The sequence below is a fragment of the Artibeus jamaicensis genome, unplaced genomic scaffold, assembly GCF_021234435.1.
Source record: "Artibeus jamaicensis isolate MK-2021 breed Jamaican fruit bat unplaced genomic scaffold, CSHL_Jam_final contig_384, whole genome shotgun sequence".
Classification (NCBI taxonomy): Eukaryota; Metazoa; Chordata; class Mammalia; order Chiroptera; family Phyllostomidae; genus Artibeus; species Artibeus jamaicensis.
In genome coordinates, this window is record NW_026521810.1 from 5,699,026 (window position 1) to 5,724,841 (window position 25,816).

The 25,816-nt window shown below is 45.3% G+C and overlaps 1 protein-coding gene across 2 annotated transcripts in view; it reads right to left on the reverse strand.

Annotated features, from left to right (window-relative positions):
- FHL2 (four and a half LIM domains 2) overlaps positions 1–25,816 on the reverse strand; it is a 69,157-nt gene that overhangs the window by 4,541 nt on the left and 38,800 nt on the right. For both annotated transcript variants that reach the window (XM_037134264.2, XM_037134265.2), the window contains exons 2-5: positions 24,644–24,823; positions 13,573–13,747; positions 4,779–4,948; positions 2,092–2,278 (exon numbers count right to left, since the gene is read on the reverse strand). In XM_037134264.2, the coding sequence (XP_036990159.1) occupies positions 2,092–2,278; positions 4,779–4,948; positions 13,573–13,747; positions 24,644–24,799 (688 nt within the window). In that variant the 5' untranslated portion in view covers positions 24,800–24,823. The remainder of the gene's footprint in view (positions 1–2,091; positions 2,279–4,778; positions 4,949–13,572; positions 13,748–24,643; positions 24,824–25,816) is intronic.

Sequence of the window (25,816 nt, forward strand, 5' to 3'; positions counted from 1 at the left end):
CCATCATCAGTACTTAGCCTTGCTTTATGTCTATTTCTGTTTAAAGACTCATAGTTAGCGTATATTGTTGACTCATTAACATTGAACTTATGGCCAACAGCACTGTTACTCAAGCCTGAAGGAAGCTTATTTACCACACAAGGCACCTCACAGCCTTCCTGGGCTCAGGAAATACAGCACTTCAGCACTATCCTGAGGGGCCATTTTAAGCAATGAACATGCCAACAAAAAGCACCAAAAAATGCAAAAAACATGGCACTAAGCAGACCATAAAAAGGACCCTTGTTTCCAACATGAGTTGAAACAAGAAGGTAGAGTGTCACCTCGTTGCACCTTGACTGGGAAATGTTTGCATCAGATGACTCCAATTTTTACCATTACTTGTGCATGTCTGCGAATGAGCATGAAAGTGCCACAGGTTTTGATATTGGAGTCACAAATACATGTTGATGAGTAGGTAGATTTGCAAATGCAAACTCTGAATAATGATTGACTGAATTAAGCATCACTGCACAGAAAAAAATGGAAAACATCAAATTTATTTACAATCATTTAAATTTTGTTAAAGGAAAAAAGCACTAAGTAAGGATCTATTAGAAATTTAATCTAGACTCACAATCTTGCACATTTGTTTGGGAGTCTAGCTGAAAGTACATTTTAGCTGCAATTTCAAAATTCCTCAGTAAGTCTCCTTGAGCATTAGTCTCTGTATTTCAGACAACTCTCCTCTTTCGGAGTAAAGATTTCATTCTGTTTTTCTAGTGCTTTTTTTTTCCAGTGCTACAATTGTAATAACCACAATTAACATACATACCTGATATTTTACATTTAAAAATGCTTTGATGTAGATTATATTGCACTATAAACCTTAATTTCATAACATTTACTTCTACAGAAGTTACTTCAAAACAGCATTAAGGATTAATACATGAGAGCAATAGACTTCATTTTTCCCTCCAAATGCTGCCAAGGGAAATCTGGTGTATAAATTACTGTAATTGGGTGTCTTAATATAGAATAATTTAAATGCTATGCTTATTTTCTTTATCATTTCAATGGATATATGAGCTCTGGAATACATATGAGATGAGAATTACTCTAGTGACCTGGGACTTTCTATATGAGGTGAATTAGCTGTGTTTGGTGAACTCAGTTCTCGACCTAAGTAAGGGAACAGAAAGTCAAACAAGTACAGAGAGTATGAAATGTGAAGCCACACAGGAACACTACTTAGCCAGGCCCTGTGTTCATATTGCATGTATCTGCCATCTCCTCTGGGCAGGGATCAGCTGAATGTCACAGAGCAAAGTTTCTCACTCTTCCCTCCCACACTCGTCACCAGTTTGTGTGGCAATATGTAAGGCACATGTAGAAGACTGTAGTCTGACCAGCCATCTGTTCCCCATACTGAATTTCTCAGCATATTTCATAGTTTAGTCTAATGCCCAGTCTGCCAGCCAACCAAATTTGGGGCTCTCACTTTGCCCAGCCCTTTGGGGGATATGAAAGAACTACTTAGGATGTTGCCTTCTGCCCTCAGGCGGCCATGGCCTTGTGGCAGAAAAGTCTCTTCAAGATGCTTAGAGCACCTTCAAGAACCCAGTACAGCTGCTAACCCTGTAAACTCCAGTTTCATTGTGCTTATATGGTTGTTATATACTCACAGATTGCAGTTCTGGAGATAATACAACCAAAAGCAGAATAATAAACCTCTTAAGAATGGGCCATTCATAGAGTTTTCAGTGATCGGGTGAGTTAGGGGGGAAGCCATTATCTATTGAATTGTCCAGTGTAACAAGGAGAAGAAAGCAGGAAGAAAAATAGTCAGCTCAGAACCTTTGAGACCTAGAAAATCTAGGTACACAGGCAGACCTCATTTTATTGTAATTCCCTTTATTGCACTTCACAGATGTTGGACTTTGACAAATTGGAGGCAAGACCCTCCACCAACAAAGAATACAACTCACTTTATTACAGGGTGTCTGGAACTGAACCCACAGTATCTCCAAGGTGTGCCTGTGCAACCTTCAAATGGCTGTGATGGAGAGTGGAGGGTTATGAACCCGAGCAGGGACTCCTGGAGACACTCACCGCTGATGGGGTTGGTGCACCCAGCACACTTCTTGGCATAAAGGTCGCAGAAGCAGTTCAGGCAGTAGGCAAACTCATCCCGGGATGTGAAGCGCTGCCCAGACAGTGGTTTCCTGCAGGCTGTGCACACAAAGCACTCCTTGTGCCAGGGCTGCTCCCGGTAGGTGACCCCTCCAGTGGTGATGGGCTGGAGGGGGCAAGAAGGCAAAGGTCAGTTTCCCAAGGCAGAGTGGCCTCTGTTCTTAGCACTCTTCCTTAGCCTCCACTATTGCCATCAGTGATGCAAGATCCTCATCCAGAAAACATCCAGCTCTGGTTAAAAGTCACCAAGAAACTGCTTCACAGACTTCATAATCACCCCTCTATTGCCCCTTCCACTGCTGCAGACCCTGGGGTTCCTGCTTGCAATACAGGGACTAGGACATTACCCTTGGCCCCTCAGAGGAATGCTGGGACTCAAAGGCACAGTGTCATGGGCAGCACTGCTTTCTCGCTGGGGAGGAGACGATGTCATGAGGGTAAAGACCACACAGCCTGCATCAAGGAAACGGATTTGAATCCTAACGCTGCTCCTGGACAGCCCTGGGCCTGTGGCCTTGTCATCTGTAAAGATCCCTGTGTAACGTGGTCTATTTATTATTCGTGGACAAGGTTAAAAGACACCTTAGGATTGGGCCTGCTGATGCTGTAGAGAAGGACAGGCATCTTGGAAGGCTGGGAAGAAAACAAGCCCACAGCCTGCCTTCTCGTTCTGTCTTACAGCCTAGAACTTTTGCCAGAAGCCTGATATACCAAAACTGGTCACCGATACCTCAATTTGCTCTATTTTCCTTTTTATACTGTTGCATTCATACTCATTGGAAAATAGATGAAGACAGAAGGCATATATTTATGTTTACTTAATCTGCAGTACACTCCCTTGCCCTCCCTCCATCCAGATTCCATGTCCCCAGTCCCCCTCACATCACTCAGCTAACTCAGATGTCTTGGCACAGGTGGTGGTTTCTTAGAGAATATTCCCTAAACACGACCCTGGCCCCTCACTCCTCAGATTACTTCAGGTGCTCCCGGTGTACATTCTGGTACAACTGTTCTTTTCCAAAGCATACTTGTCAACACTACTTGAATGTCTGGCATTAGAGTGCATATCTAGCCAGACTCTGTCCGTCTTCTTCACCATCAGACAGTAAGAGGAATGGCTGCTTCTGGTATGAATGCTGGTGTGTGTACCGAGTACCACATGCACACACAAGCATGAAGCCCAGAAGGTGATGTGCCTTTATTTCCTCAACTAAATAGCACAGTAAGGTAGGGGGAAACGCAGAGGAAGGAGAGCAACTAAAATGAACTTTCCTTGGGTCTAATAAGAAAAACAAAACCAAAAAGGACTGAGCAGACAAGAGGATTCCTAATACAAACACAGGAATGAGATTCCATCTAAAGTCAAAGGAATACTTACTATATAAATAGCATGATCATGACAAAAGAATACAGAGAAATTGAATTCAAAATATTAGTAAAGAAAAATGGAAATGAGTGTCCTGACCGGTGTGGCTCAGTTGGCTGAGCATCATCTTACAAACTGTAAGGTCTCCAGTTTGATTTCCTGTCAGGGCACATCCCTGGGTTTGCGGGCCTGTCCTGGGTTGGGACGTGGGTGTGAGGCAACTGACTGATGTTTCTCTCACACGTCAGTTTCTCTCCCTCTCTTCCTCACTTCTCTCTCTAGAAATAACATCTTTTTAAAAATCCTTTTAAAAACGGAAATGAGAGAAGGAAACGAAAGGCTGAATTAGCAACCCTCTTCCCTTTGAAAAGGTGCAGACAGGCAGGGCATCCTAGCCAAGGCTCACCCGGGACAGGGGACAGTGCAGGGCAGGGCCCAGGACAAAGCCTAGCAGTAGGGCTGCCCTCCCACAGACTGAAGGCGAGGCAGGACGCTAGCTGGAGAGACGGGAAGAGCAGCACAGTCAACAGAAGGGGCGGGAGCCAAACAAGTTGCACAAAGTTCTACAACTGGCACTGTTAGCCATGGGAGTGAACAGCTCAGGAGTGCTGTGACCTGTGCGTGTAAGAGGACACACTGTGGCAAGCTCAGCTAGAGCCTGAAGGGCACAGATGTTGCCATGATAGGGTCAGCTGGAGAGAGATGGCTTTCTACAGGGGCAGGGTTCCTTTGCTTCCTCTAACCTAACAGAGCTGTGACAGACACAGCACAAGACTGGCTGGGTAAGTGTGATTAGTGATGTGCCCCACCCACATCATGCTCCCGCCCTCCTTCTCACTAAGTTTAGCAACTGGCTTCTAGTATCTTCAAGGAGAGCAGTATAACAAAGGCAGCTTTGGCATAGTAAGTTCTCTTTCTCTTTAATATCAACTCATCACTGAGCAAATATCTGGAAATGTTCCAGAAGAAGGAAGGGATAAAGAACTTTTATCTCAGATCACAATAGTGCTTGTGATCTGAGATAAAAGTTCTAGTGCTGAAAAGACTAGAATACAGGTCCAATGGACAAAATGTACAGAAGTACATTAGAAGTGTGGAACACAGAGTGGAAGAGGCATAACTTTCATGCGGTTCAGGAGTCGCAGCTGTGGCAGCTGTGATCTCTTTCAGAAGGGGCAAGCGGACGGGCCGCAGAGCCAAGCTGACTCGATTGTGCAAAGTCCAGAGGAGGATTAGGTACCTTTTTGCACTGAACACATTGCAAGGCATACTGTTTCTCATAGCAGGGCACACAGAAATTCTGCTCATCCTTGGGGATAAAGCTCTTGGTGCCAATTGGCTGCTGACAACGATGGCAGATGAAGCAGGTCTCATGCCAGCTGCTGCTCTTGTATTCCATCTTGCGGGTCCCTGGGGTGAGAGTTGGGAGAAACAGAGTGGCTGTGAAAATGACTGCCTGGGAGTGCAGCGGTCTGCACTGGAACCTGCCACCGTCCAACTTTGTGACCACAGTGAGTCACTCCGCTCTCCAAGGCTCCCCTTTAAATGGGAATAATTTCTGTGTTGAACATAGCAGGGACTGTGTCCAGTGGTCCACTACTACACACACACACAGGTGGCAAACACAAGGCCCATGGGCTGAACCGGACTCTCTACCTTGTTTTATCCAGCCCAGCACCTTGTTTCTACCTGGCGGCAGCTCCAAGCTCTTGCTTAACTATTAAGGAGTACTTACACTTACACAGTCCTAAAATTACATTTGGCCCTTTGAAGGCAACTGTGAGGGCTGATGTGGCCCCTGGCGAAAATGAGTTTGACATCCCTACTAGAACAACATCTGTACATGCTCAATATATTTGTATGCACATAACATGAAAAAGAATATTTGTTTTTCTCTCAGCACTGCAAAATATAAAGAACGATCTGGGATAGCTCAGACTAACCCTTGCAGAACATGAATTTTAGAGCAGAGGGACCTCTTAACAAACACCCCTCTGCTTCTCAGTGGGATGGAAACTGCTGGGTGTGAAGGAACCTAGTGTTTCCAGCCCAGTTCAGCGAGGATCCTCTCCATCACTCACTTCATGCAGCTGCGGTGCAACCCAGCTCTGATGCACCTCAGCGCTTTCATGCGCTGCATCAGCGCTACCATTAACATCCACACACACTACTTGTATGTCCCGTTTAGTGATTTTCCACTCATCACATTTCCTTTTGAGTGACTATTAAGTATTACCATGTGATATGCTTACATAATTTCTTAAGTAGATTAAGAAGACAGAGAACCAAAATGTATTTTGGTTCACCCTGAAACCTAATTCACAGCAAATGTTCAACACCTGTTGATGTTTTTCCCATACTTTACAAGAAAAAATGTATATATTTATTGAAAGACATGGTTCAGGACACATATGTATGTGAGCACCCTTGGTATGAAGCAGAAATATAGAAGGATTTGGGGGAAAAAAGGAGCATGATGGGTGAGGGAACAGAAAAGGTTGGGCGCCAGCACACAACACACAGCCCGAGGGCCAAACCTAGACTGCAGCCCATTTGATAACTGAACTGTTATTGGAACAGGCTATCCCCATTACTCCCACCTGCTGTATCTGCTTCCACACCACAGTGGCAGCATCGAGTAGCTGTGACAGAGACTGCGTGGCCTACAAAGCTCACAATATTTATCAGGTTCTTTATGGAAACATTTGCCAACCCCTGGGCTCATAGAAAGGATGCTGCTTTCTAAGAACTTCAACTTAGGGTCAGGAACAAAGGTGTGAGGCCAAGGGCAGGAACCTGGTGGCAGCACTTGAGACAGGCCAGGCAGCACAGCACAGCGCAGGCATCTATAGTCTTTAAGTAAAAACAAACAAACAAACAAAAAAAAAAAACAGAAAAACAAGCTAAGGGCTGTATTTTAGTTGGTTGGAAAGTTGGTGAGATGTACATGACTCAAATAATCAGAATATGCACTGGGAATCATTATGTCATTGTTTTACTAGATGTCACTTTTGGGTCACTCTCTCAGCTTCTACATGTACTTCCAAGATCAGACACTCGAGTACCACCAGCCATAAAGTAATAAAAAACTTAGGGAATTCTTGAAGGAGGGGTGGGACACAGGGATCTTCAAAGCCAATGGAATTCAATCAATGGGTGATGAATCCTGAAACAAGGAAAATTGTAGTAAGCAGTTTAATTTTAGGTAAAAATGGTGGAAGGATTTTAATGTAAATTCTAGAACAATTTACTTTAGTCTTGGTGCGGTGGGGGGAGGTTATTTTCTTCGTGTATAGCTTCTTCATTGGCTTTTTAAAAATAAATTTCATTGATTTTGCTATTATAGTTATTCCTATTTTCTCTTCCCTTTATCCTCTTCCTCCCTGCACTCCCCACTTACTTCATGTCCATGGGCTGTCCATTTAAGTTTTTTGGATTCTCCATTCCCCATAATATTCTTAACTTCCCCCTATCTATTTTATTTTGTACCTACCAATTATGCTTCTTATTCCCTGTACCTTTTCTCTCATTTTCCCCTGTCCACCTCCCCACTAATAACTTTCCATGGGATCTCCACTTCTCTGATTCTGTTCCTGTTCTAGTTGTTTGCTTAGTTTTTGTTTTTTAGGTTTGTTGCTGATAGTTGTGAGTTTCTTGTCATTTTACTGTTCACAGTTTTTGATCTTCTTCTATTTCTTAAATAAGTCCCTTTAACATTTCATATCATAAGGGCTTGGTGACAATGAACTCCTTGAACTTTACCTTATCTGGGAGGTACTGTGTCTGTCCTTCCGTTCTAAATGAAAGCTTTGCTGGATAGAGTAATCTTAGATGTAGGTCCTTGCCTTTCATGACTTGGAATACTTCTTTCCAGCCCCTTCTTGCCTATAAGGTTTCTTTTGAGAAATCAGCTGACAGTCTTATGGGAACTCCTTTGTAGGTAACTCTCTCCTTTTCTCTTGCTGTTTTTAAGATTCTCTCATCTTTAATCATGGGTAACTTAATTACTATGTCTTGGTGTGTTCCTCCTTGGGTCCAACTTCTTTGGGACTCTCTGAGCTTCGAGACAAAGAAATATGGCCCAAATGAAAGAACAGAGCAAAACTTCAGAAAAAGAACTAAGCAGTGAAGAGACAGACAGACAGACAACCTATCAAATGCAGAGTTCGAAACAGTGGTAATCAGGATGCTCACAGAACTCACTGAGCTCAGTCACAAAATGAAGGAAGAAACAAAGGTTACACAAAGTGAAATAAAGCAAAATATACAGGTAATCAACAGTAAAGTGAAGGAAACTGAGGTTCAAATCAATGATTTGGAACAAAAGGAAGAAACAAACATTCAACCAGAACAGAATGAAGAAACAAGAATTTAAAAAAATGAAGAGAGGCTTAGGAACTTCTGGGACAACTTTAAATGTTCCAACATCCAAACCATAGGGGTGCCAGAAGGAGAAGAGGAAGAGCAAGAAATTGAAAACTTATCTGAACAAATAATGAAGGAAAATGGCCCTAATCTGGTGAAGGAAATGGACTTTCAGGAAGCCCAGAGAGTCTTTACTTGCTCTCTTAATATCTGAGCTTCCCTCTGATCAAGCAGCCCAAGGAGTCTGCCAATGAATATAGGACTCCAAGCAAGGCCACATAAGTGCACTCTTGGTGTCTTCTGAAATAAGTCTTATTATCAACACCAGTTCTCAGGAAGCTGTCCTGAGATTCCCTTGTTGGGAATCCACTGGGCACTTCCAGGCCAAAGCAGATGTTGGGTGCACATCTGAGAGGTACCATTTACACAGACCTGCAAAAGTATTTTGCAGCAGGTGGCAGCAAAGTTCCTTCTTCTAATGGAATCTGCACAGCAGACCAATTCTCCAGAGGGAAGGAATGTCTTTTTCGGATTCAAATAAGCAAGCGACAAAGCAGAAGCTTGGTGAAGGATTAGTGATGGTGTGAGCCTGCTCAGAGGCTGTGGTGCTTCTGCAAGAAATTTCTGCAAACAGGGCCTCAGGATTTTGTAGATGAGAGCTGGTGAACCCTTGCACTGTGGTATGTCACACAACCCTGGCTTCCTGACTACGTCAAGAACTGACTTTTGTTAAGGTGTGAGCCCAGAGAGTGACTTTTTTATTTAGAACACACCTTGTCCTACCTATCTAAATTCAATACAAAGCAAACATCTCCAGGCTATGGAGCTGAAGCAAATGCTCAGCCACCTTGTTTTCTAAACCCACAGACAATAGTGAGTGAGACGTCCTCATTGTAGAGAAAACCAACAACTGCACACCTTCGCCTCACCCTTCAGTGAAGTATGCCCCCTCCCCCACTGCTGTCCCTGCCTCAGGGAGCATTGGTCCCCCCTGGACTCATGATGTCCTTGGTTGCTCAGCTTCAGTCATGTCATATAATACGAGGTGGAGCCATCTAGCTGCAGAGACACTGTGCAGGACAAACAGGGTCCTGTGAGCAGCGGCTGCGGTCCTGTTGTGATTATCACACATCATTTCCTGCCATGGAGCCCACAGCCTAGAAGGCTGTGCCCCAGCTTCCCTATTCCTCAATAGGAGAGACTTGGACCAAATAACGTTTGATTTTTATTTGCTATCTTAACATGAATGTTTTTCTCCTTGGTAAACACCATGAGAAATGGGAGGTGTGACGGTTAATTTTACATGTCAACTTGTCTGGGCCGTGATGCCCAGCTGCATGATTGTGTACCAGTCTAATGTTGCTGTGAAGGTGCTTTAAAGACATGACTAACTCTTAAATCAGTGAACTTTGAATAAAGTGAATGATTTGCCAAATGTGGATGGACCTCATCTAATCAGTCAAGGGCCTTATGAGCAAAGCCTGAGGTTTTCCCAAGTAGAAGAAATTTTTCTCAAGACTGAAGTAAAAGGCCCTGCCTGAGTGCAGAGCCTGCTGCTCCAAGACATTCAGACTCAAGGCTGAAACATCAGCTGTGACTTGTGTCTCCAGTCTGTCCCCCTGCCCTGTGGGCTTCAGACATGCCGGCCCCCGAACTGCGTGAGCCAATTTCTCACTACAAATCTCTCTCTCTCTGTTTCTCTAGAAAGAAATTCAAATACCCAGGAAATGTTTACTTTTCCTGTCATGACTGGTGCTAAGGGTTAAAGCCTTGAATGGCCTGTGGACTGAGACTGTGAACTAATTTCTAAGAATCACTGTAGACATACTTCTGAGATTTGGGTCTTTTCCTCCCACCTCATCAGAAAGGGAAATGGAATCTCAGTGAGGGGCAGTGACTGACTGAGAATTGGAACCATAAAACAGGAGACTAGAAACCAAGCGCTGCCACTTTCTAACCTTTCCCTGAGGACTGGGAGTACAGGTGTGAGAGAGGCCGGGACGGACCCTACGGTGGGAACAAGAAAATCAGACTGGCTCAGATCTCCTGTGGCCCGTGTACCACTCCCTCAGCGCAGTCAGGAGCAAGTGCGAGAGGTGTCGGAGGAGTTGCTGGAGGAACAGGCCAAGTCACTAAAGGAAATGTACTCTTGAAGGCGGTACAGAAGGAAAAACTTCATAAAGTCACATCTGCCAGACTGCTTTGGATTTAAAGTAACTCAGCCTGTTACTTTAAAGTCAGGCTGAAGGTGGGGAGTTGAGGGATGGGGTGGGGAGGAGGCCAAGGTCTAAAGAACTGTGAGAGGCTGAAGTCACACAGCTGCTGAGGAGCAAGCACAGCGAGAACACAGGCCTCCTGACCCTGCGTCCAGTGTGTGTGCACGGACGCCTGGCTGTCTCACTGGAGATTCACCAACACCGCTGTGCTGCACTCCTGCTAGTGAGGCTGTGCCTACCCAGCACCACAAAGGTTTGTCTTGCGTGTCCTCTGTTTTCCCACCTTCAGAATTCACCACTGCTGCCACAGTGGAAGGAGTTAGTGATACCCACACCCATCATTCCCGGTCCACCTTTCTCCTGACCGGGTCTAGAAGGCTGCTCAGACCACAGAGCAGCAGGGGCAACGCTGGGCAATGGGACCCCAATCCTGGCTCAGCCACTAACTGTAGCCTGGGGCGTCCATTGAACTTTCTGGGTTTTTTGCTGGTGAGCTGAGACAGGTGAATGAATTTGAAGGTCATGTAAGCTTAAAGTTGTCAGTGCTTTCACAATTTCATGCTGTGTGATTTAACAAAGTTCTCATTCAAAGTGCCTGAGCTGGGACATTCGTGAACACCCGCACAATGCCCTATTGCCAAATGAACCACAAACTCCCTTCTTGAAGACACCAGCTGTTCCCGGAGGTGGCTCCATGGCCACCTCTGCAGGTGCCAGATCGGCCTGTACGGTTCCCATGAGCCCCAGGAGCTCCAGGTGAGCCACAGCCTGACACTTCATCCTTTGGGTCTTCCCTCCCCGCCCCCCTGAAAGACTCCTATCCTGACCTGGCCCCCAGGTAGGGTATGAAGGGGGGGAACTGGAGAAGCAGAGAGGTCGCAGGGTTTACTTGCAAAAGGGCAGAGCACCGCTAAGGAAGGACAGACAAACACGCACACAAACAAATCCAGAAGGTGAACAGAAGGGATGAAGAAGGCAGGACCAGCCAGCGAGGAGAGGACCCTGAGGAGCGGGTGCATGTGGGAACGGTGATGGAGATGGGAAAGGATTTAAAGGCATCCACTCTGAGTCACTCGTGGAACCTTCCCTGGGCTCTGATCATGAAAACCTAGTCATGATCTAAGTTGTTTTTTAATTAAATCTTTGGTTCTTACTGTGTCAGGACTATTGTGTCTCTGTACGTGACTCTCTGTGGACAAGATGGCAGGTCACCCTGCTTTTATATGGGCTTTAGTTCAAATTTCTACCATTACCGCATCTGGGCCCCTTGGTTCAAACATGTACAGTGTTAACATAATTTTGTAAAAGTCTTCCTGCCCATTCTTTACACTACTGGAAGCTGCCACAGTGGCTCCAGCAGGGCTGTAAGGATCTTGCTCTGGGTTTTTGTTCCTCGTGATAGAATGTCACAGTTATTTTTAAGATGTATTGACCAGAGAAATGAAGTAGCAATAGAAACCATCTGACTGAAGGCCTGATTGTGCCCTTGCCTTTTAAAAAAATTTATGATTTCTTATCCAGTATATCTTCTTAAAATAACACTTCCCGCATTTCAGTTTCTTGCTCAGAACTCTTCAGTATCTTCATTGCCAAAAACAAAGCAAACAAAAAATACAACAAGAACTCAAGAGCGTGGCAATCAGTCTTCTACTGAAGAGTTGAGAGTCTAACTCTAAATTATCTCTGTAGCTTTCATTCTCTTCACATAGTATGACTACAGCTACTGTATGAAATATGATTACTCAGCAGACCGCCTTGGTTTTTAAAAATTAGCATTCAATCTACTGATGTAACATACTCAAAACCCTCACCTTCAGTTCACATGACACATCTATTATTGAATTCATGAGTATAGTGAATTTTAAAAATCACTTTTAAAGGGCCTTTATGTTTGGTTCTGTTTATTAATGCAGTGAACTAAACTCCTTTAAAACTACTTTTGAAAATTTAATATATTTGATATCCCTTTAAAGTACCTCAACTAACCAACTGAACTTCGAGTTCTTAAGTAATTATTAATGAAATGAATTAAACTTACAAATATGGGGAAGCATAAGATATCTTAAATGTCAAAACAGTTTATCAATCAAGAAACTTTCCGTTGACAATCACAAGCCTAGCACTGGCCGGCAGCTCAGCTGGCGGGAGAGCGGCCCTGGCGTGCCAAGGCTGCGCAGACCCACGGCTGAGCGTCCGGGTTGGAACACGCACCGATGAGGCATCAGTAAGTAGAACAGAGAAGATGGATCCCTCTCTCTCTCTCTAAAAAATAATAAATCAATAAACAAATAAGAATTACAAGCTTAATTTACTCTTTAGACCAACTTTTTTAAACTCCACACTTCCTTCACCAGATTATTCCGCACAGCATTATTAGTATGGGTTAGACTCTCTTAACATGTCTGCCCGTAATTCTAAACCTTCCCAGAGCTAAAGGATGCTCACCCACTAAAGAACCAGTCTTGAGGATAGACACCTTCCCAAGCACTCTGAGGCTTGGTGTTTTGAGCCGGATTCAACAGCAGCTCCCTCGGTGCCCTCCTGATGGGGTTGGGCGGGGGGACCCTCAGGGCTGTTGGGCCCCAGTACAGGACGCATTCCCCAAGCTCTGTGTTCCCTCCCGCAGGCCATCTGTACCCCAACCAGTCTGCCGCCCACTGACTGTGCTCCAGGTGTCTAGTTACTGTTCCACCCTCTTCTGCTCTCCGGAGGTCACACGTCATGAAGATATGCAAGGGACAGAGTTCTCTCCTGGCTCTTCGTAGCTCTCTGGGAGGGACGCCAGATTACAGGTCCCAAATGGGACAGATACTAAAAAATTAGCTATGTTCTTATTTGCTAAATCTGGCAAGTCTACCTCCCAGCCACACTTGGCTGGCTGTGCAGAGCACACCACTGATTATATATGGCCAATGAGCCAGCCTCAGCAACATCTGCACCTTTCTCTCAGTTGTCCAGGGTCCAAATCTCCTGCCCCTCTCACAGGGGTTACTCTCCTCACCCTCATTTCTGTGTCCCTAACCAGAATTTATTTTAAAAATTTCATGTATATTTGTTCATTCTATTTTTAAAAATGAGACATTTCTCTCTCCTGCAAGAAACAAAACAAAACAAACTACTTCCCTCCTATATAAGAAGAGACACAATCCCATCCTCCTCCTTTAACAGACAAGTCACTTTATTACTGTCCTTGGCACCCGACCCAGCTGCCAAGTCTGGGTTGACCTAGCAGGGAGTGTACATCAGACTAGAATGTAAACTCCACACAGTAGAGGACTGGGAACGCCTCTCCGGCCACCACTCCATGAACACCTAGCTGCTGGCCCTGGGCCCGGCACCAGGAGGACACAAAGCATTTGCTTAAATAATCACACGAGTCCAGATTCAGTGCTGGAGGGGAAGGAAAAGGAAGCGTGCTTTGCAGTATCCCAGGGAGAAGGGAGTGTTCCTGACCTGGCATGATGGTCTTCTTGCACTCCTGGCACTTGGACGAGTACTCGTGGGAGTAGCAATCCGTGCAGAGCAGCTGGTCCTCCTTGGCAGCAAAGGGCTTGTCCACCAGCGAGCTCTTGCACCGTGAGCAGTGGAAACAGGCCTCATGCCAGTGTCGGTCCTTATAGGACAAGTCCTGCAGATCCAGACACATGAGACTGTCAGAGGGCAGAAGGGCTCAGAGCTGCCCTGCCTGAGCACTGTAGCGGGGCATGGTGCAAACTTGCAACACAAACAGGGAGTACAGAGGGGCTGAGGCCTCTGGGCATTCCTGGACTGTGATCTTCACCTAATGCTGAAATGAGTACAGTTAGGATGCTTTTTTCCCACTGCATTTGGACCAACCGCTTACTCCGGGTTGGGTGGTGTGTGTGAGGGGGACTTCCGTCAGGTATCATCTCTAAGGAAGAAACAGAAAACATGAAAGTCATCAATGCTTCTTACTCAATGGTCCTTTGGACCTGCAGAAGTTTTTGGATCACGAGGAAGATCGGCAAAACCAGCCACGGCAGCCACTGTGATGACCAGCAGGAGAGGGAAGCCCTAGGTGGAGGGAAATTCAGGAAAGGAGACCCAGCATAGGGCTCTGGTTTCTCCTGGTGGCAAGAGGGTCAGGAGACTTCACATGGCGTGCCACCAGCTGAGTGTAGAAGCTCCTCGGAGGGCGGTGAGGTGGGCAGGGGGTTGGAGCAGAAATCCCAGGGAGAAAAAGTCATGTGTATGGACGAGGGGCAAGAGGGGGTTGTTTGGTGCAGGCGGGTGTTGGGCTTCAAGGACAGGCCAGGGTACGATGAGGGCAAGTTCCTGCCCAGGCTGGACTGGGAGTGCTCTTTTAAGGTCTGTCCGCAGTTCAAATTTATCCTGAATGCCGTGGAGAGCAGCATGCTAAGACTGTGTATGATAGTTGGATGAGCATGGGGAAGCAGGAAGGAAAAAGTGGAGGTGGAGACTTGCAGCAGGTCCCTGCAAAGAAGTGAGGCGCCTGTGGGTGTGGCCTGTGGGAAGAGCAGACGGAACACATGGGACAGGTGTTGAGACGGCCGAACCCATGCTATTTTAGCAAGGGGTGAAAAAGAGAAATGAACCCAGGAGAGAAAACTGCACAGACTCTATGCTCCCCTTGGTTTTGCCTAAAAAATAAGAAGAAATCTTCTCATACTTGTGATGTTAAAATGGCACATGGCATTTTGAAAATGCCAATATGAAATTAAAATAATCTATTTCTATTCAGTTTTGTCTTAAACGAGATTATTTTCCTATTGTTTCTAGTATTCCCAGCTCTGACCTAGAACCACCATTCATTTGTTAATGAGGCAGAAACAGAATTTCAGGCCACCGCAGGGTTCCCTGGGCTAGCTCCCAGCTCTCAGGTGCGCTGAACACCGCTGCTCATGCCGCCCAGTCACAAGCATCCTCCCCACAACGACCCAGTAGAGGCTGAGCAATGTCACGCACAGGACGTGAAAACACCCCCCCTGGACTTGATGAGAAACACCTAAAACACCAACTCAACGAAGAACCCAAAGCAGATCAAACAATTTTCTTTTGCGGAAACACTGCCGTGTGTATGTTTTCTCAGAACCTTGAACCAAACTGAAGTTATTTGATTTGGTGATCTCTTTGCACATCATTTTAATTCAGGGAATAAGAAAATAGATATCCCTGTTGAGTCTCTATAAATGCAGTTGGCTGACAGAAGGGACGTGCCCTGTGCAGCTTCCTCTCATTCCAGTCCTGTCCAAGGCTTGCTTTTCACAACTCCTGGGAGTAGACCCTGGCCAATGCAAGACATTAAGGAATAAAAATGAGACAAGGATCGAATCTCCTCAGTGCAGGACTTCATGGACTGGTTTCTGTGTGGCTGATCCTGCCCCAAGCCTCAGCAGCCCTGGTATTGGGGACCCCCGGGCTGGACACTGTGTCTCAGAGGACCACAGAGAGCACACTGAGTGCCTGTTCCTCTTCTTCCTGTGAATCCAGACTGAGGAGTGTATGAGCTGGGGGCAGAGGACTGTCCTGTCTCTTGAATTTCTAGCCTTAAGACTTTTCACAAACTTTGAGGAAAAAAAATCACCTGCACTTTACTGCTTATTCTGACAAATGAAATAAGGTAGATACAACATTAATTTGTGTTAATGACTATATACACAGTCTCATTACAAACTGTGAAGTCCACCCTTCTCCCCTTCCAAAAGAAATCACTACTTTTCTCTTTCTGGGATACCAGGGACAGTGATCATGACCATGCTGTGAGGTCAAGGCTGTACCACCCTGCAAGGTACATATTATTACTGATGCTCAGAGAAGTTCAGTTACTTGCTCACAACCATGCAGTTGGCATGTCACTGAGCCAGGGTTCAAGCTCGAGTCCTTCGGATTCACAAGATAGTTCCCATGAGCGTACCAGGTAAAATCCCAGTAGCCTCTGTGCTGCTCTTTGCTTTAGAAAGCAACCCTTAGTGAGAGCTGTCTATATCCACTGAAAAAAATCAGAAACACTACCATGTTCAAAGCCAAATGAATGCAATTTAGCATTGCCTTGGTTTAGACTCTGAACGAAGTAGAACAAACCCTTTACAGCCCTGTCCAGTACAAGCAGGAATGGCCTAATTTCAGAAGAGCTGGTGTCGATCAAGCTGTCACTGTTGTCATGCTGACTGTGGAATAAATGTCTTTAAAAATTTTTGGAATGGAAAACAGCATGGCAGTTTCTCAAAAAATTAACAATAGAACTCCCACATGATCCAGGAGTCCCACTGCTGGATGCACACCCACAACAGCGGGAGCAGGGGTCTACGGGCCTGTGTTCACAACAGCATTCTTCGTAATAACCACAGTGGGAGCCGCCCAACAGTCTCCTGATGGGTGAAAGGGTAAACAAAACATGCGTACACTGGACCATCACTCAGGAAAGAAAGGAAATTCTGACATAGGCTACATCGTGTGTGAACCTTCATCCCAACACAGACACCAACTGCATGATTCCACTTACATGAGATCCCTAGAGCAGCCAGATGCGTAGGACAGAAGGTGGAGTGGTGGCTGCCAGGGGCAGGGGGCAGGCGCAGAGGGAAGGAAGAGTCATTGTTTAATGGGTACAGTTGTGGTTTGGGAAGATGAACAGTTCTGGAGGTCCGCTGCCCAACAATGCAAATGTACTTAACATTGCAGAAATGTACACTTTAAAAGGGTTAAGACAGCACATTTTACATTATATGCATTTGATCACAATTTAAAAATTAAATATTAAGTTTCGATTGTTAAATAGCAAGTGAAAAATACTTTTTCAGACATTAGTTGGGTTCCCTCTGTGCAGACCAGTTACCCCATAAAGTCTTGCTACTGTGGAAAAGCTGCAAAACGTTCTCCGTGTTCCATGAATCACGGCCTGCCTTCAGTGAGACACTCAGAGAGGCAGTGAGGAGAGAGGGCAAGGTCAGAGGCCTGCTCTCTGGAAGGTGGTCTAGTGTTGCCCAGGGAGTCGGCAGCACAGTCGGGAGCTACAAGCCGTTAATGAAGGAAAGGAAATACAAGGTGAAGGACATTTGCCTGGTGGTGCTGACCTTAAGAAAAACTGAGGGAGAAACCTCCCCAGAGGGCATGGTGAGAGCAAAGCCACCAGCTGTCATCACAGTCTCTGCCCTGGTTAGCGAGTCCCCAGATGAGGAAAGACCATCAGAGTGGTGAATGTGACTGAACAGTCACGGTAAACCTAATTTTAAACTGTTCACATAATTCAAAAGCACCGCAGAAATCCACCTTTCCTGCGGTCAGCATTTCTGGCATGAAAACACAATAGCTACTGTTTAAGGCTGATTTGCTGACATAGGCTTTTGACACTAGGAAGTGTCCCCCTAAATTTGGGTACTAATGACAAGTCCTTAGCATACATGCAAGACTTCCATACTTGTAAAGGCCACGCTTCCTGCGCTCACTCCTGCTCTCTTGGTCTCCAGTCCCCCAGGGAGCTACTGCCTTCCTCAAAATGACCTGATTTACTAAATCCAAGAGTGGTACAGCCATCTCTGCTTGGCTTCAGCTTGAGAAGCTGACTTGAGCTTCAGGCTGGCAGAAAGCAAATGCCTGGAAGTGCTTCTCGTCCTGCCTCCCCCCTTCCCAAGATGCTTTTCCAGTTGACCAGTGTTGGGCTATTGAGGCATTCCTTTCCCGGGGCCACTGCAACTTGCCTGCACAATTCCCCTGCACACACACACATCTTTCTGCATTTACACAAAACAGTCCCTGAATTGTTCATTCAGCGATGTTGGATAGTCTTCAAAACATTCTGACAAACTATTTCCCCTGAAAATAATGAACTATGACCATGCTCTTAAATTTCATGATATGCAATAAATAAAAATCATCTTTAAATAAGCTTTCACCACTGTCGGTGGTATGTCCTCAGTAAGAATATGATGGGCTCACCCCTCTGTTCCAGCTGCAGACACTGGTCAACTTCCCGGGCCCATGACATCTGAGTGGCTGCTGCAAGCGGGCAGGGGTGCAGCCTGGTCACGCATTCCGCATCTGCTGTGGCATGAGCGCCCCCTGGAGGCCATGGCAGGTGTCTAAAACACCTGATGTATCTCATTCTACTGCCTGAACTCAAGGCTCCAGATTCTGGCTACAAAGACTGAACGAATTAACACATTATTACATGTAAAACATTTGAACACTTAACAGTTAAATGGGAAAGTAGATATACCAGTCATATATAACTTGGTTTACTGTCATTGCTCAATTAACATTAGTATTAGCTTTTATTCAGATCATAGCTACTGACAAAATCAGTTGCCTCAAAGCATCACTGGCTGAAATTACATGTATTCACCAAAACAGTAACATGGATTAGAATTTCCTGCACCTTAAATCTCCCATGCTAATAACTATGACTCTACTTTTGTATAATGCTTTTAACGTCCTCAGCTGTTTTAAATCTAAAATTCTTTTTCTTAATCCCTTTTTATATATTTTGAGCCATACAACACCCTATGATTAAGGTTTTATTCTCATTTTATACATGAGCAAATGTAAATTAACGATGCTAAAAAACCATGAACTGCCTTTTCTACAACACTCAGCCTTCAATCATCTAACAGAACCAGGTGCATATTTTTCTCATAGTCTTCACCTGGCACGGCAGCATCTTTACAAGCTGGTCCTAACCTGTCTGCCCAGCCTTGGCCTCTGCTGTAGTTCCCCTTCACCCCTCCTTGCCCTTGCCCAGGCTGGTCCTTGCCTTGGAAGGCCCTTCCCCCTCCTCTTTCCCAACAGGCAAAAACCCCTCTACTGTGAAGCCCGCTCAAATACCACATGCTTGGTGAAGGGGCCTCAGCCCAAAGCAACAGTGGCTGAAGGAAAGTGCTGCACCACCCCCAGTAAATACGGCCCCTGCAGAACCAGTGTCATACACCTCCCTCAAGATCACGATCTGGTCAGTGATACTCAGCTTTCTCTGTGATTCTCCTTCATAGGCAAATCACAGTTTGCGCTCTTTTTAGAAAGTTTAAGTTAATAAATACATGTCACAGCCTCCTCCTGACTCACTTCTTAAGAAAGTCTACAACATGTAGGAGGTGGGAAAGACTTTATGGCAAGAGTAAATACTGCCAGCTTTGTCTTTTTTAGGGTAGGCAGAGGCTTCTGGCCAACACGACATTTTCCTCGGCATCACAGTGTCAGGCAAGATTTTAGGCATATGATTCCCTGCAGCTGACAGGTAGACTGGAAATACCACAGAAAGGCCAAGATGCTAGGTGAAGCGAGCAGACTGACGTGCCTGAACCCGAACTTCAGATTGCACTACGAAGGTTGATTTGTAGACACAGTGGCCCTTTTCCTCTGTAGTGTTCTCAGCTCCACAGAGAGTTTTACTTTTGGTTCTCGGACTGAATGAGGTGACCTCGTCTGGTCTTGTCAATACTGTTATGTACAGAGTACACTGTGGGGTCCCCCAAAATGAGTGCAATAGAAATATCACTTTGATGCCAGAGATCTGAGGTTAAGAAGGGCAGATTTGCTGACAGACTTCCAAAAACTTAAAAATCTAAAAATGTCCTGGTTTTAAAATCTTTCAGAAAGTGGGGGGGAAGAAAAGAATCTTTTATATACTTCAGAAAAAATACCAGGGTTAATCTTGTACTCACAGAAATGTCATAAATTGCAGCAAAATGTTGATAAACAGTGTAAGATTAGGCCCAAAGGCTTCCTGTCAGATTTTATATTTTTCCATTTCAGAAACATTCCTAATATGGAAGTGCTTGTGGCTTGGCCCTGAATGTGCCCTTCTTGAGACATGAAGAGCTGAGCCATGGGGCAAAGTGTCCTGGAGGGACCCTCGACCTCTCAGCTCACCGTAGGCAGCTCTGGGTGGCAGGGTGGCTGTACCCTGAGGTTGGCATGGTGCTGGCACCCACTCCTCCCTCACACGCTGGTCCACCTGGGCGGGCAGACACTCAGCTGCTGATTTCCCAAAGCAACCACTCCTCATACCCACAAGATTCTACTTTATAAATGGATCCTCGGTGTCAGCCACGTTCAGCGCTTTGCAAAGAGGACCTAGGCTTTCAGATTGTCAGGTTATCAGGTTTTCAATGGCATACTCTTTCAAACCCTTAAAGGTCCAAAGGAACAGACGATGGCAGACACGAAGGCCCTTCCTCTGTGCAACGCTGTTCCAATGTATGTTAACAGTTGACTCCCCTGAGATAAGCAACCCTGTTTCCACATAGGAACCAAGGCTTGTAGGGGGCAAGTCTGGCTCAAGTCCCACCTCGGTGAGCACAATGTCACTGCTCAGCACTGTGTACCTTGGTGGGCATGCCTTGCAGGTGACCCTTGGTTTTCATGGACTGAGAGGTCCTTCTATAACCCATCTGGTCACTTTTGTTCCCAATTCTGAAGATCCTTCTTTACTCAATTTCCTTCAGATTTTTCTCTTACAGGAAGGTGTCTAAATAACTATAAATACTTTGAGCGTTCATTACAAACTCCGGGGACAAATTACATAAAACCTCTAAAAAGGTGATTCACTCACTAAGCACTGAAAAATTACCTCAACAAATAAAAGGAGTCAGGACGGCGGCCTAGACTGTGGGAATGTATCTGGCAGAGTTGCTCATCCTCAAAGAACAGGCCAGAGAGGCCCAGCAGGGGACGCCTGTGTCCTGGTGGCGGGCTGGAAGGAGGGTTTTCTCAGTCTGACCTTATGCTCCCTAAGCCTTGGCCAGGAATCCTCTAAAAGTCTAACAGAGCCATCCAGAGTTAACCTGGACATGTAAAAAAACCTTAGTCTCCCATTTCATTCTCCTGGCTACTGTCCGCCCAAAGGGCTCAGAAGTTTTCTGTCCTTTAAGAACTTTCCAAATTTTAAAAGAGAAACTTTTATAGTTTAATGGATAGACTCATGCCAATCTGATGGTCAATTCAGTGTTCCCATTTAACGAACTAGGAAGCTGGAAAGAGTGTTCTAGAAACAAATCAAGTGTCATTTCTACAGCATAGTCATTGCCATCTGAGGGGCCCCAGGAGAAAGGCGGGAGCCTCTTGCTCAGGTTGCTGATAGAAGCAAGGCAGACAGCTCTGACTCTCAGGACGGACCACTAGTCCAACCTGCGCCTGACCAGATGTCCCACCTGAGGCTGCGCAGGGCAGGCAGCAGGCAGCTCGTGGGTCAGGAGCCACTCGACCTGCATTTTACTTCTAACTCAAGTGCCTCCCAACCCTGTAACCCAGCAAGACCCTAACCCCTCTCATCCTCAGTGGAGTCTCCATAAAATGGAATGAAGAAAGTCCCTCTCTGTGCAGTGTTACCGCAAGTCTAGATAGGGCACCTGGACAGGTCAGGTGGACTATTTGACTTCATGACCCTGCTCGCACAGACATGGGAAGTTCAAAGTCTGAGCTGGGTATATGGCCTAGAGTTTGTTAAAATCACTGATTTGACACATGCATGCTACTTACACTTATCTCGAGCTATTGGCAAGCCTATCTTTTCTTTAATTTTTTGAATTTTTGAAGTCTAAAACATAGGTAGATAAACCCATCCACAAAAAAATCTACAACCAGGCTAAAAACATTTTTTGCTAGTATCCACAAGAACAGCACAATGTTGGAGGATCATAAAATTTTATTTGTATTACCTGTTCTCAACTAATCCTCTGACCACAAAAATAAATGTTTTTTATACTTTGAGATCTCAGCATTTCTTCAGAGTAACTAAATATAAGTAAAGAATATCACTGAGTGACTGCATAGAGGTGATATTCAAACACATGTAATCTATCTACAGCGACAGGTCCTGAAGTCTTACCTGTCTCATTCAAAAGGTAGTCAATACCCACAAGATTAGCCTATATACCAAAGGCTGGCCAATATTTTATTTTATTTATTTTTTAATCCTTACACAAGGATTTTTATTATTATTGATTTTAGAAAGAGAAGAAGAGAGAGAGACATTAATATGAGAGAGAAACATCGATCAATTGCCTCCTGTTCATGCCCTGACCAGGGATCAAACCACAACATTTTGGTGTATGGGATGATGCCCTAACCAACTGAGCCACCCGGCCAGGGCACAGGTTTGCCAATATTTAAAAATTATACACAAGCCCATGTCCTTCAGAAGGAGAGTTAAGCGAGCCTAGGAGGCCTACGCCATTTTAAGAAAAGAGGATGCCCACCAGATCTGCGCCCTCAGCTGCTCCCTTGAGCCGCCTGCCTCTGACTTGACTTCCTGAAGTAACAGAAATTTTTTCTACCGTTGCTTTCTCCACAAAGTCAACTACATAATTATTTCTGAAAGTCAAGAAAGCCATAGCAAATATTCAAAAGCACCAAATGGCAAGATCTAACTTCAAGTCAACATCTCCTTTTCTTCTAAACTGTAGAGAATCACATGGCATAACTCCACATATAACAAACCGTTAATCTGAGTTGAAAAGTTCAGCATGATTAACTCTTGACTTTGCAGCAGTCATGTTGATTTTGGCCACATTTGGAGGATCCCTGTGTTTGCTCATACAGTATGTGCTGAAGGATAACGAGGTTCAAGTGTCTTTCCACTAAATCATGTTTGAGAAATGGTGGGTGATTTTTGTTTTGTTTGTACATTAGTCACCAGTCAAGGATGACTAGTCCCAAATATCCAAAATGTTTCCTTTAAACTGGAGTTGTTCTTTGTCAGAATAATAGCTGGACCTCATGCCTAATTCTTGCCCAGGTAAGGCTTTTATAAAATAATTTTTTCTCTGCCTATGAGTTCTTCTTCAAACTAAACATTTAGTTTTTGATAAAGAGAGAGGGCAAAGCTTCCAGGGTATGTGCAGGGACTGTGTTAGGGAAAGAACAGGGAAGTAGTTGAATGGAAAGTGGAAGTCTGAAGTTTACAGTGATATCATCAGCTGCCATTTATGGTACACAGGGCTACATATCTATATACCATAACCTTATGAAGTAGGCACCTTTGTTTTACCTCCATCTTAGAAATGTGAAAACAGGCACAGAGGAGTCAAGTAGTTGGCCCAGGTTCACACAGCTAGTAAGCCACAGAGCCAGGCCTGGAACCAGGCAGTACGGCATCTGGGCTCTTATGCTTGGCCTAGTCAATAAACAAAGAGGAACTAAGAACACCCGCTGGGCACAGGAAGACATCCTCAGAAAGAACTGGAGATAAACAGGTATTCAACTTCTAGACTAGCAAGATCAGCTACTTTCTGCTCATGGTGGCCAGAGTGCTGAACCATTTAAAGTGTATACACGACAACCTCTGAGTTTCATTTCTCTGACACTTGGCATGCCACTCCTGTTCTGAAGCCAAAGATCCACAGCCCAGTTTGGCCTCCATAGGCCCATGTTGCAGAGCCTTTGTCTCTCTCAGGACAAAGGCCTCTTTCCACATAAGACAGAAATTATTCCTCAATTGTCACTAAATACCTAGCAACAGAAACTGATGGTGTATCCCATGGCTTACTGCCTTTCCTGGGAATGATATGCTAAAATAAAGAACTATAAGAAACATGCATTGGATATGTTAGAATTGTCAATCAGTAGGCAGTTATGTACTGATGTTTGTAACAACAGAGGAGAGTGACAAAATCCCAAAAGAGGACAAAGGAATGAAAGCAGAAAAAAGTGACATGCCATAAATTGCCTTGAAGTCCATTAATCTGGGAATTCCTCTGGAGGTTTTGAACTCTATTTTGTACCAAATCTGTGGCTCTCAGGATGACAATCACCTAGTGTTTGTCACGAGTGTTTCAGCAGCTTTCTTGCAGGTAAAGATATCTGCAAACTTAGAGACATGGACAGACTCCCAGTGGCGTCCCTCAGTGGTCCAGTTCAGACTAAAGATATGCTGAGAAGTACAGGCCAGGGTTTCCAACACTGAACCCCAGGCAGTTGGCGCAAAGGACCCGTGGCCTCAGTTGAACCTGCTGGGCCATCCACAGAAGGAAAGCTGGGAATTCCTATGTGTGCATCGTTCCCCTTGAAAATGAAACGACACAAATCCTGACCTTCTGCCACTAAAGAGAAACAAACCCCCTCTATGCCAGTGAATTTCCTCCTCTGACGTGCCCATCTATCTGGGCATCAGCTCTGGCTCACTCATGCGCACATCTCTTCCTCAAATATTTATCAAGCAGCATCTGCTCCTCTTGAGTTAGCACAGAGCAAACAGGAGCAAGAGAGCATGTCTCTCAAGTAGCTGCAACACTGGGAGCTGGAGTGGGCGTGAGATAAGGACATGAATAACTAGAATGTAAGAACTGTACTTAGAACACTGAGCACCAACTTCCTGGGCAAGCAAGTGCTATGGAATCGGGAGTAATCAGAGACCAACAGAGAAGAGGGAAGAGCTCAGTAATACTTCTGGAAGGGTCTAAGCCCATCAGAGTGGGGGAACCAAGAGATGGAATCAACAGGTGACGAGGAGCAGGACTTCAGCATGATCACACAGAGAGGCCAGTGGCTCTTGGGGAGCAAGAAAGGCCCAGGAGATACAGAGCACTGTTCAGGGAAGGTGCGGGGGTACCTTGCAGTCACAGCCAATGGGCTTCCTGCACTCCTCACAGGTGCTGGCATAAAGGGCCTCGAAGCAGGCCAGGCAGTAGGGGCTCTCCTCCCTCAGGATGTACTTCTTGCCAAAGAGAGATTCTTCGCAATGGTGGCAATCAAAGCGTTCGGTCATTTTGACACCTGATTTTTCAACAACCTGTTGAAAAGATGAGAAAATACACGTCCCAGTGAGCACACTGTGAATGCCACGCATGCTGACGCATTAGCTGTGCTGCCATCTGTCAGTCACCCCTAGCCAAGGGGTGGCTCTCTCCTCTGGGTGAAGAGTTGAAACTCACCCTTGCCACGGCCATAATTTTCAATACTTTCTCAAAAAATTAGTTGGGGGCAGTTTTGTGTTTGACTGCATTCCATGGTTTTTAAAAAGTTCCAAATGTCATTCACTGTGTCAGAAAAGGCTACCTCAGTTTTGGATACAAGAGGTGACCTAAGAGCCCTCATGCCTGTGCTTCAAATGTGCCACTGGGTGTGTGTCTCTCCTTTCTCCTTCCCCCAAACTAGGAAGGCATGGCTAGAAACAATAGGTTCAATCTTTTCTTTTTTTTAATTTAATTTCATTTTTTATTGTATTTCTTCCCATCACCATTTATATGTTCATTTCTATGAAGTTTCCGTGAGTTCCCCTTTATGGATTCCTAAATTTGAACAGTAAGAAACAGCAGCGGCACAACCCCGGACCTTGACATTGCATTGGGAAGCACAATCTCCTCTTGCGCAAGAAAAAGTGCCATACGTTCCTCAGGCAACTCATTTCTCCCAGATGAAAAGATCATCCTTCCACTGCCCGAGTATCCAGAAAGCAGGCCACAGGGAAAGGCCAGCTTCCAAGAACAGGGATTAGCACAGAGCAGGAAAGCCATGGCCTCTCCAGGCGGTACCTCCCGGCTTTCAAAAAGGAACAGGAATGCATCTCCATGCCAGCCACAGTGCATATTTCCAGGGTGAGCACAGAGTGGGCATGCACAGAGTCGGGGGGGGAGTGGAGGGCCGCAAGAGGAGGTTTTTACCTTTCTCATCCTCATGTGCCATTCCCATACATATGGCAGACTCTTTCGGAATGTAAGAGTCTTCTGTGGAAATACTTGGTGTGGAGAAACATCTCCAGGACATTACAAACACAAAGCTGATA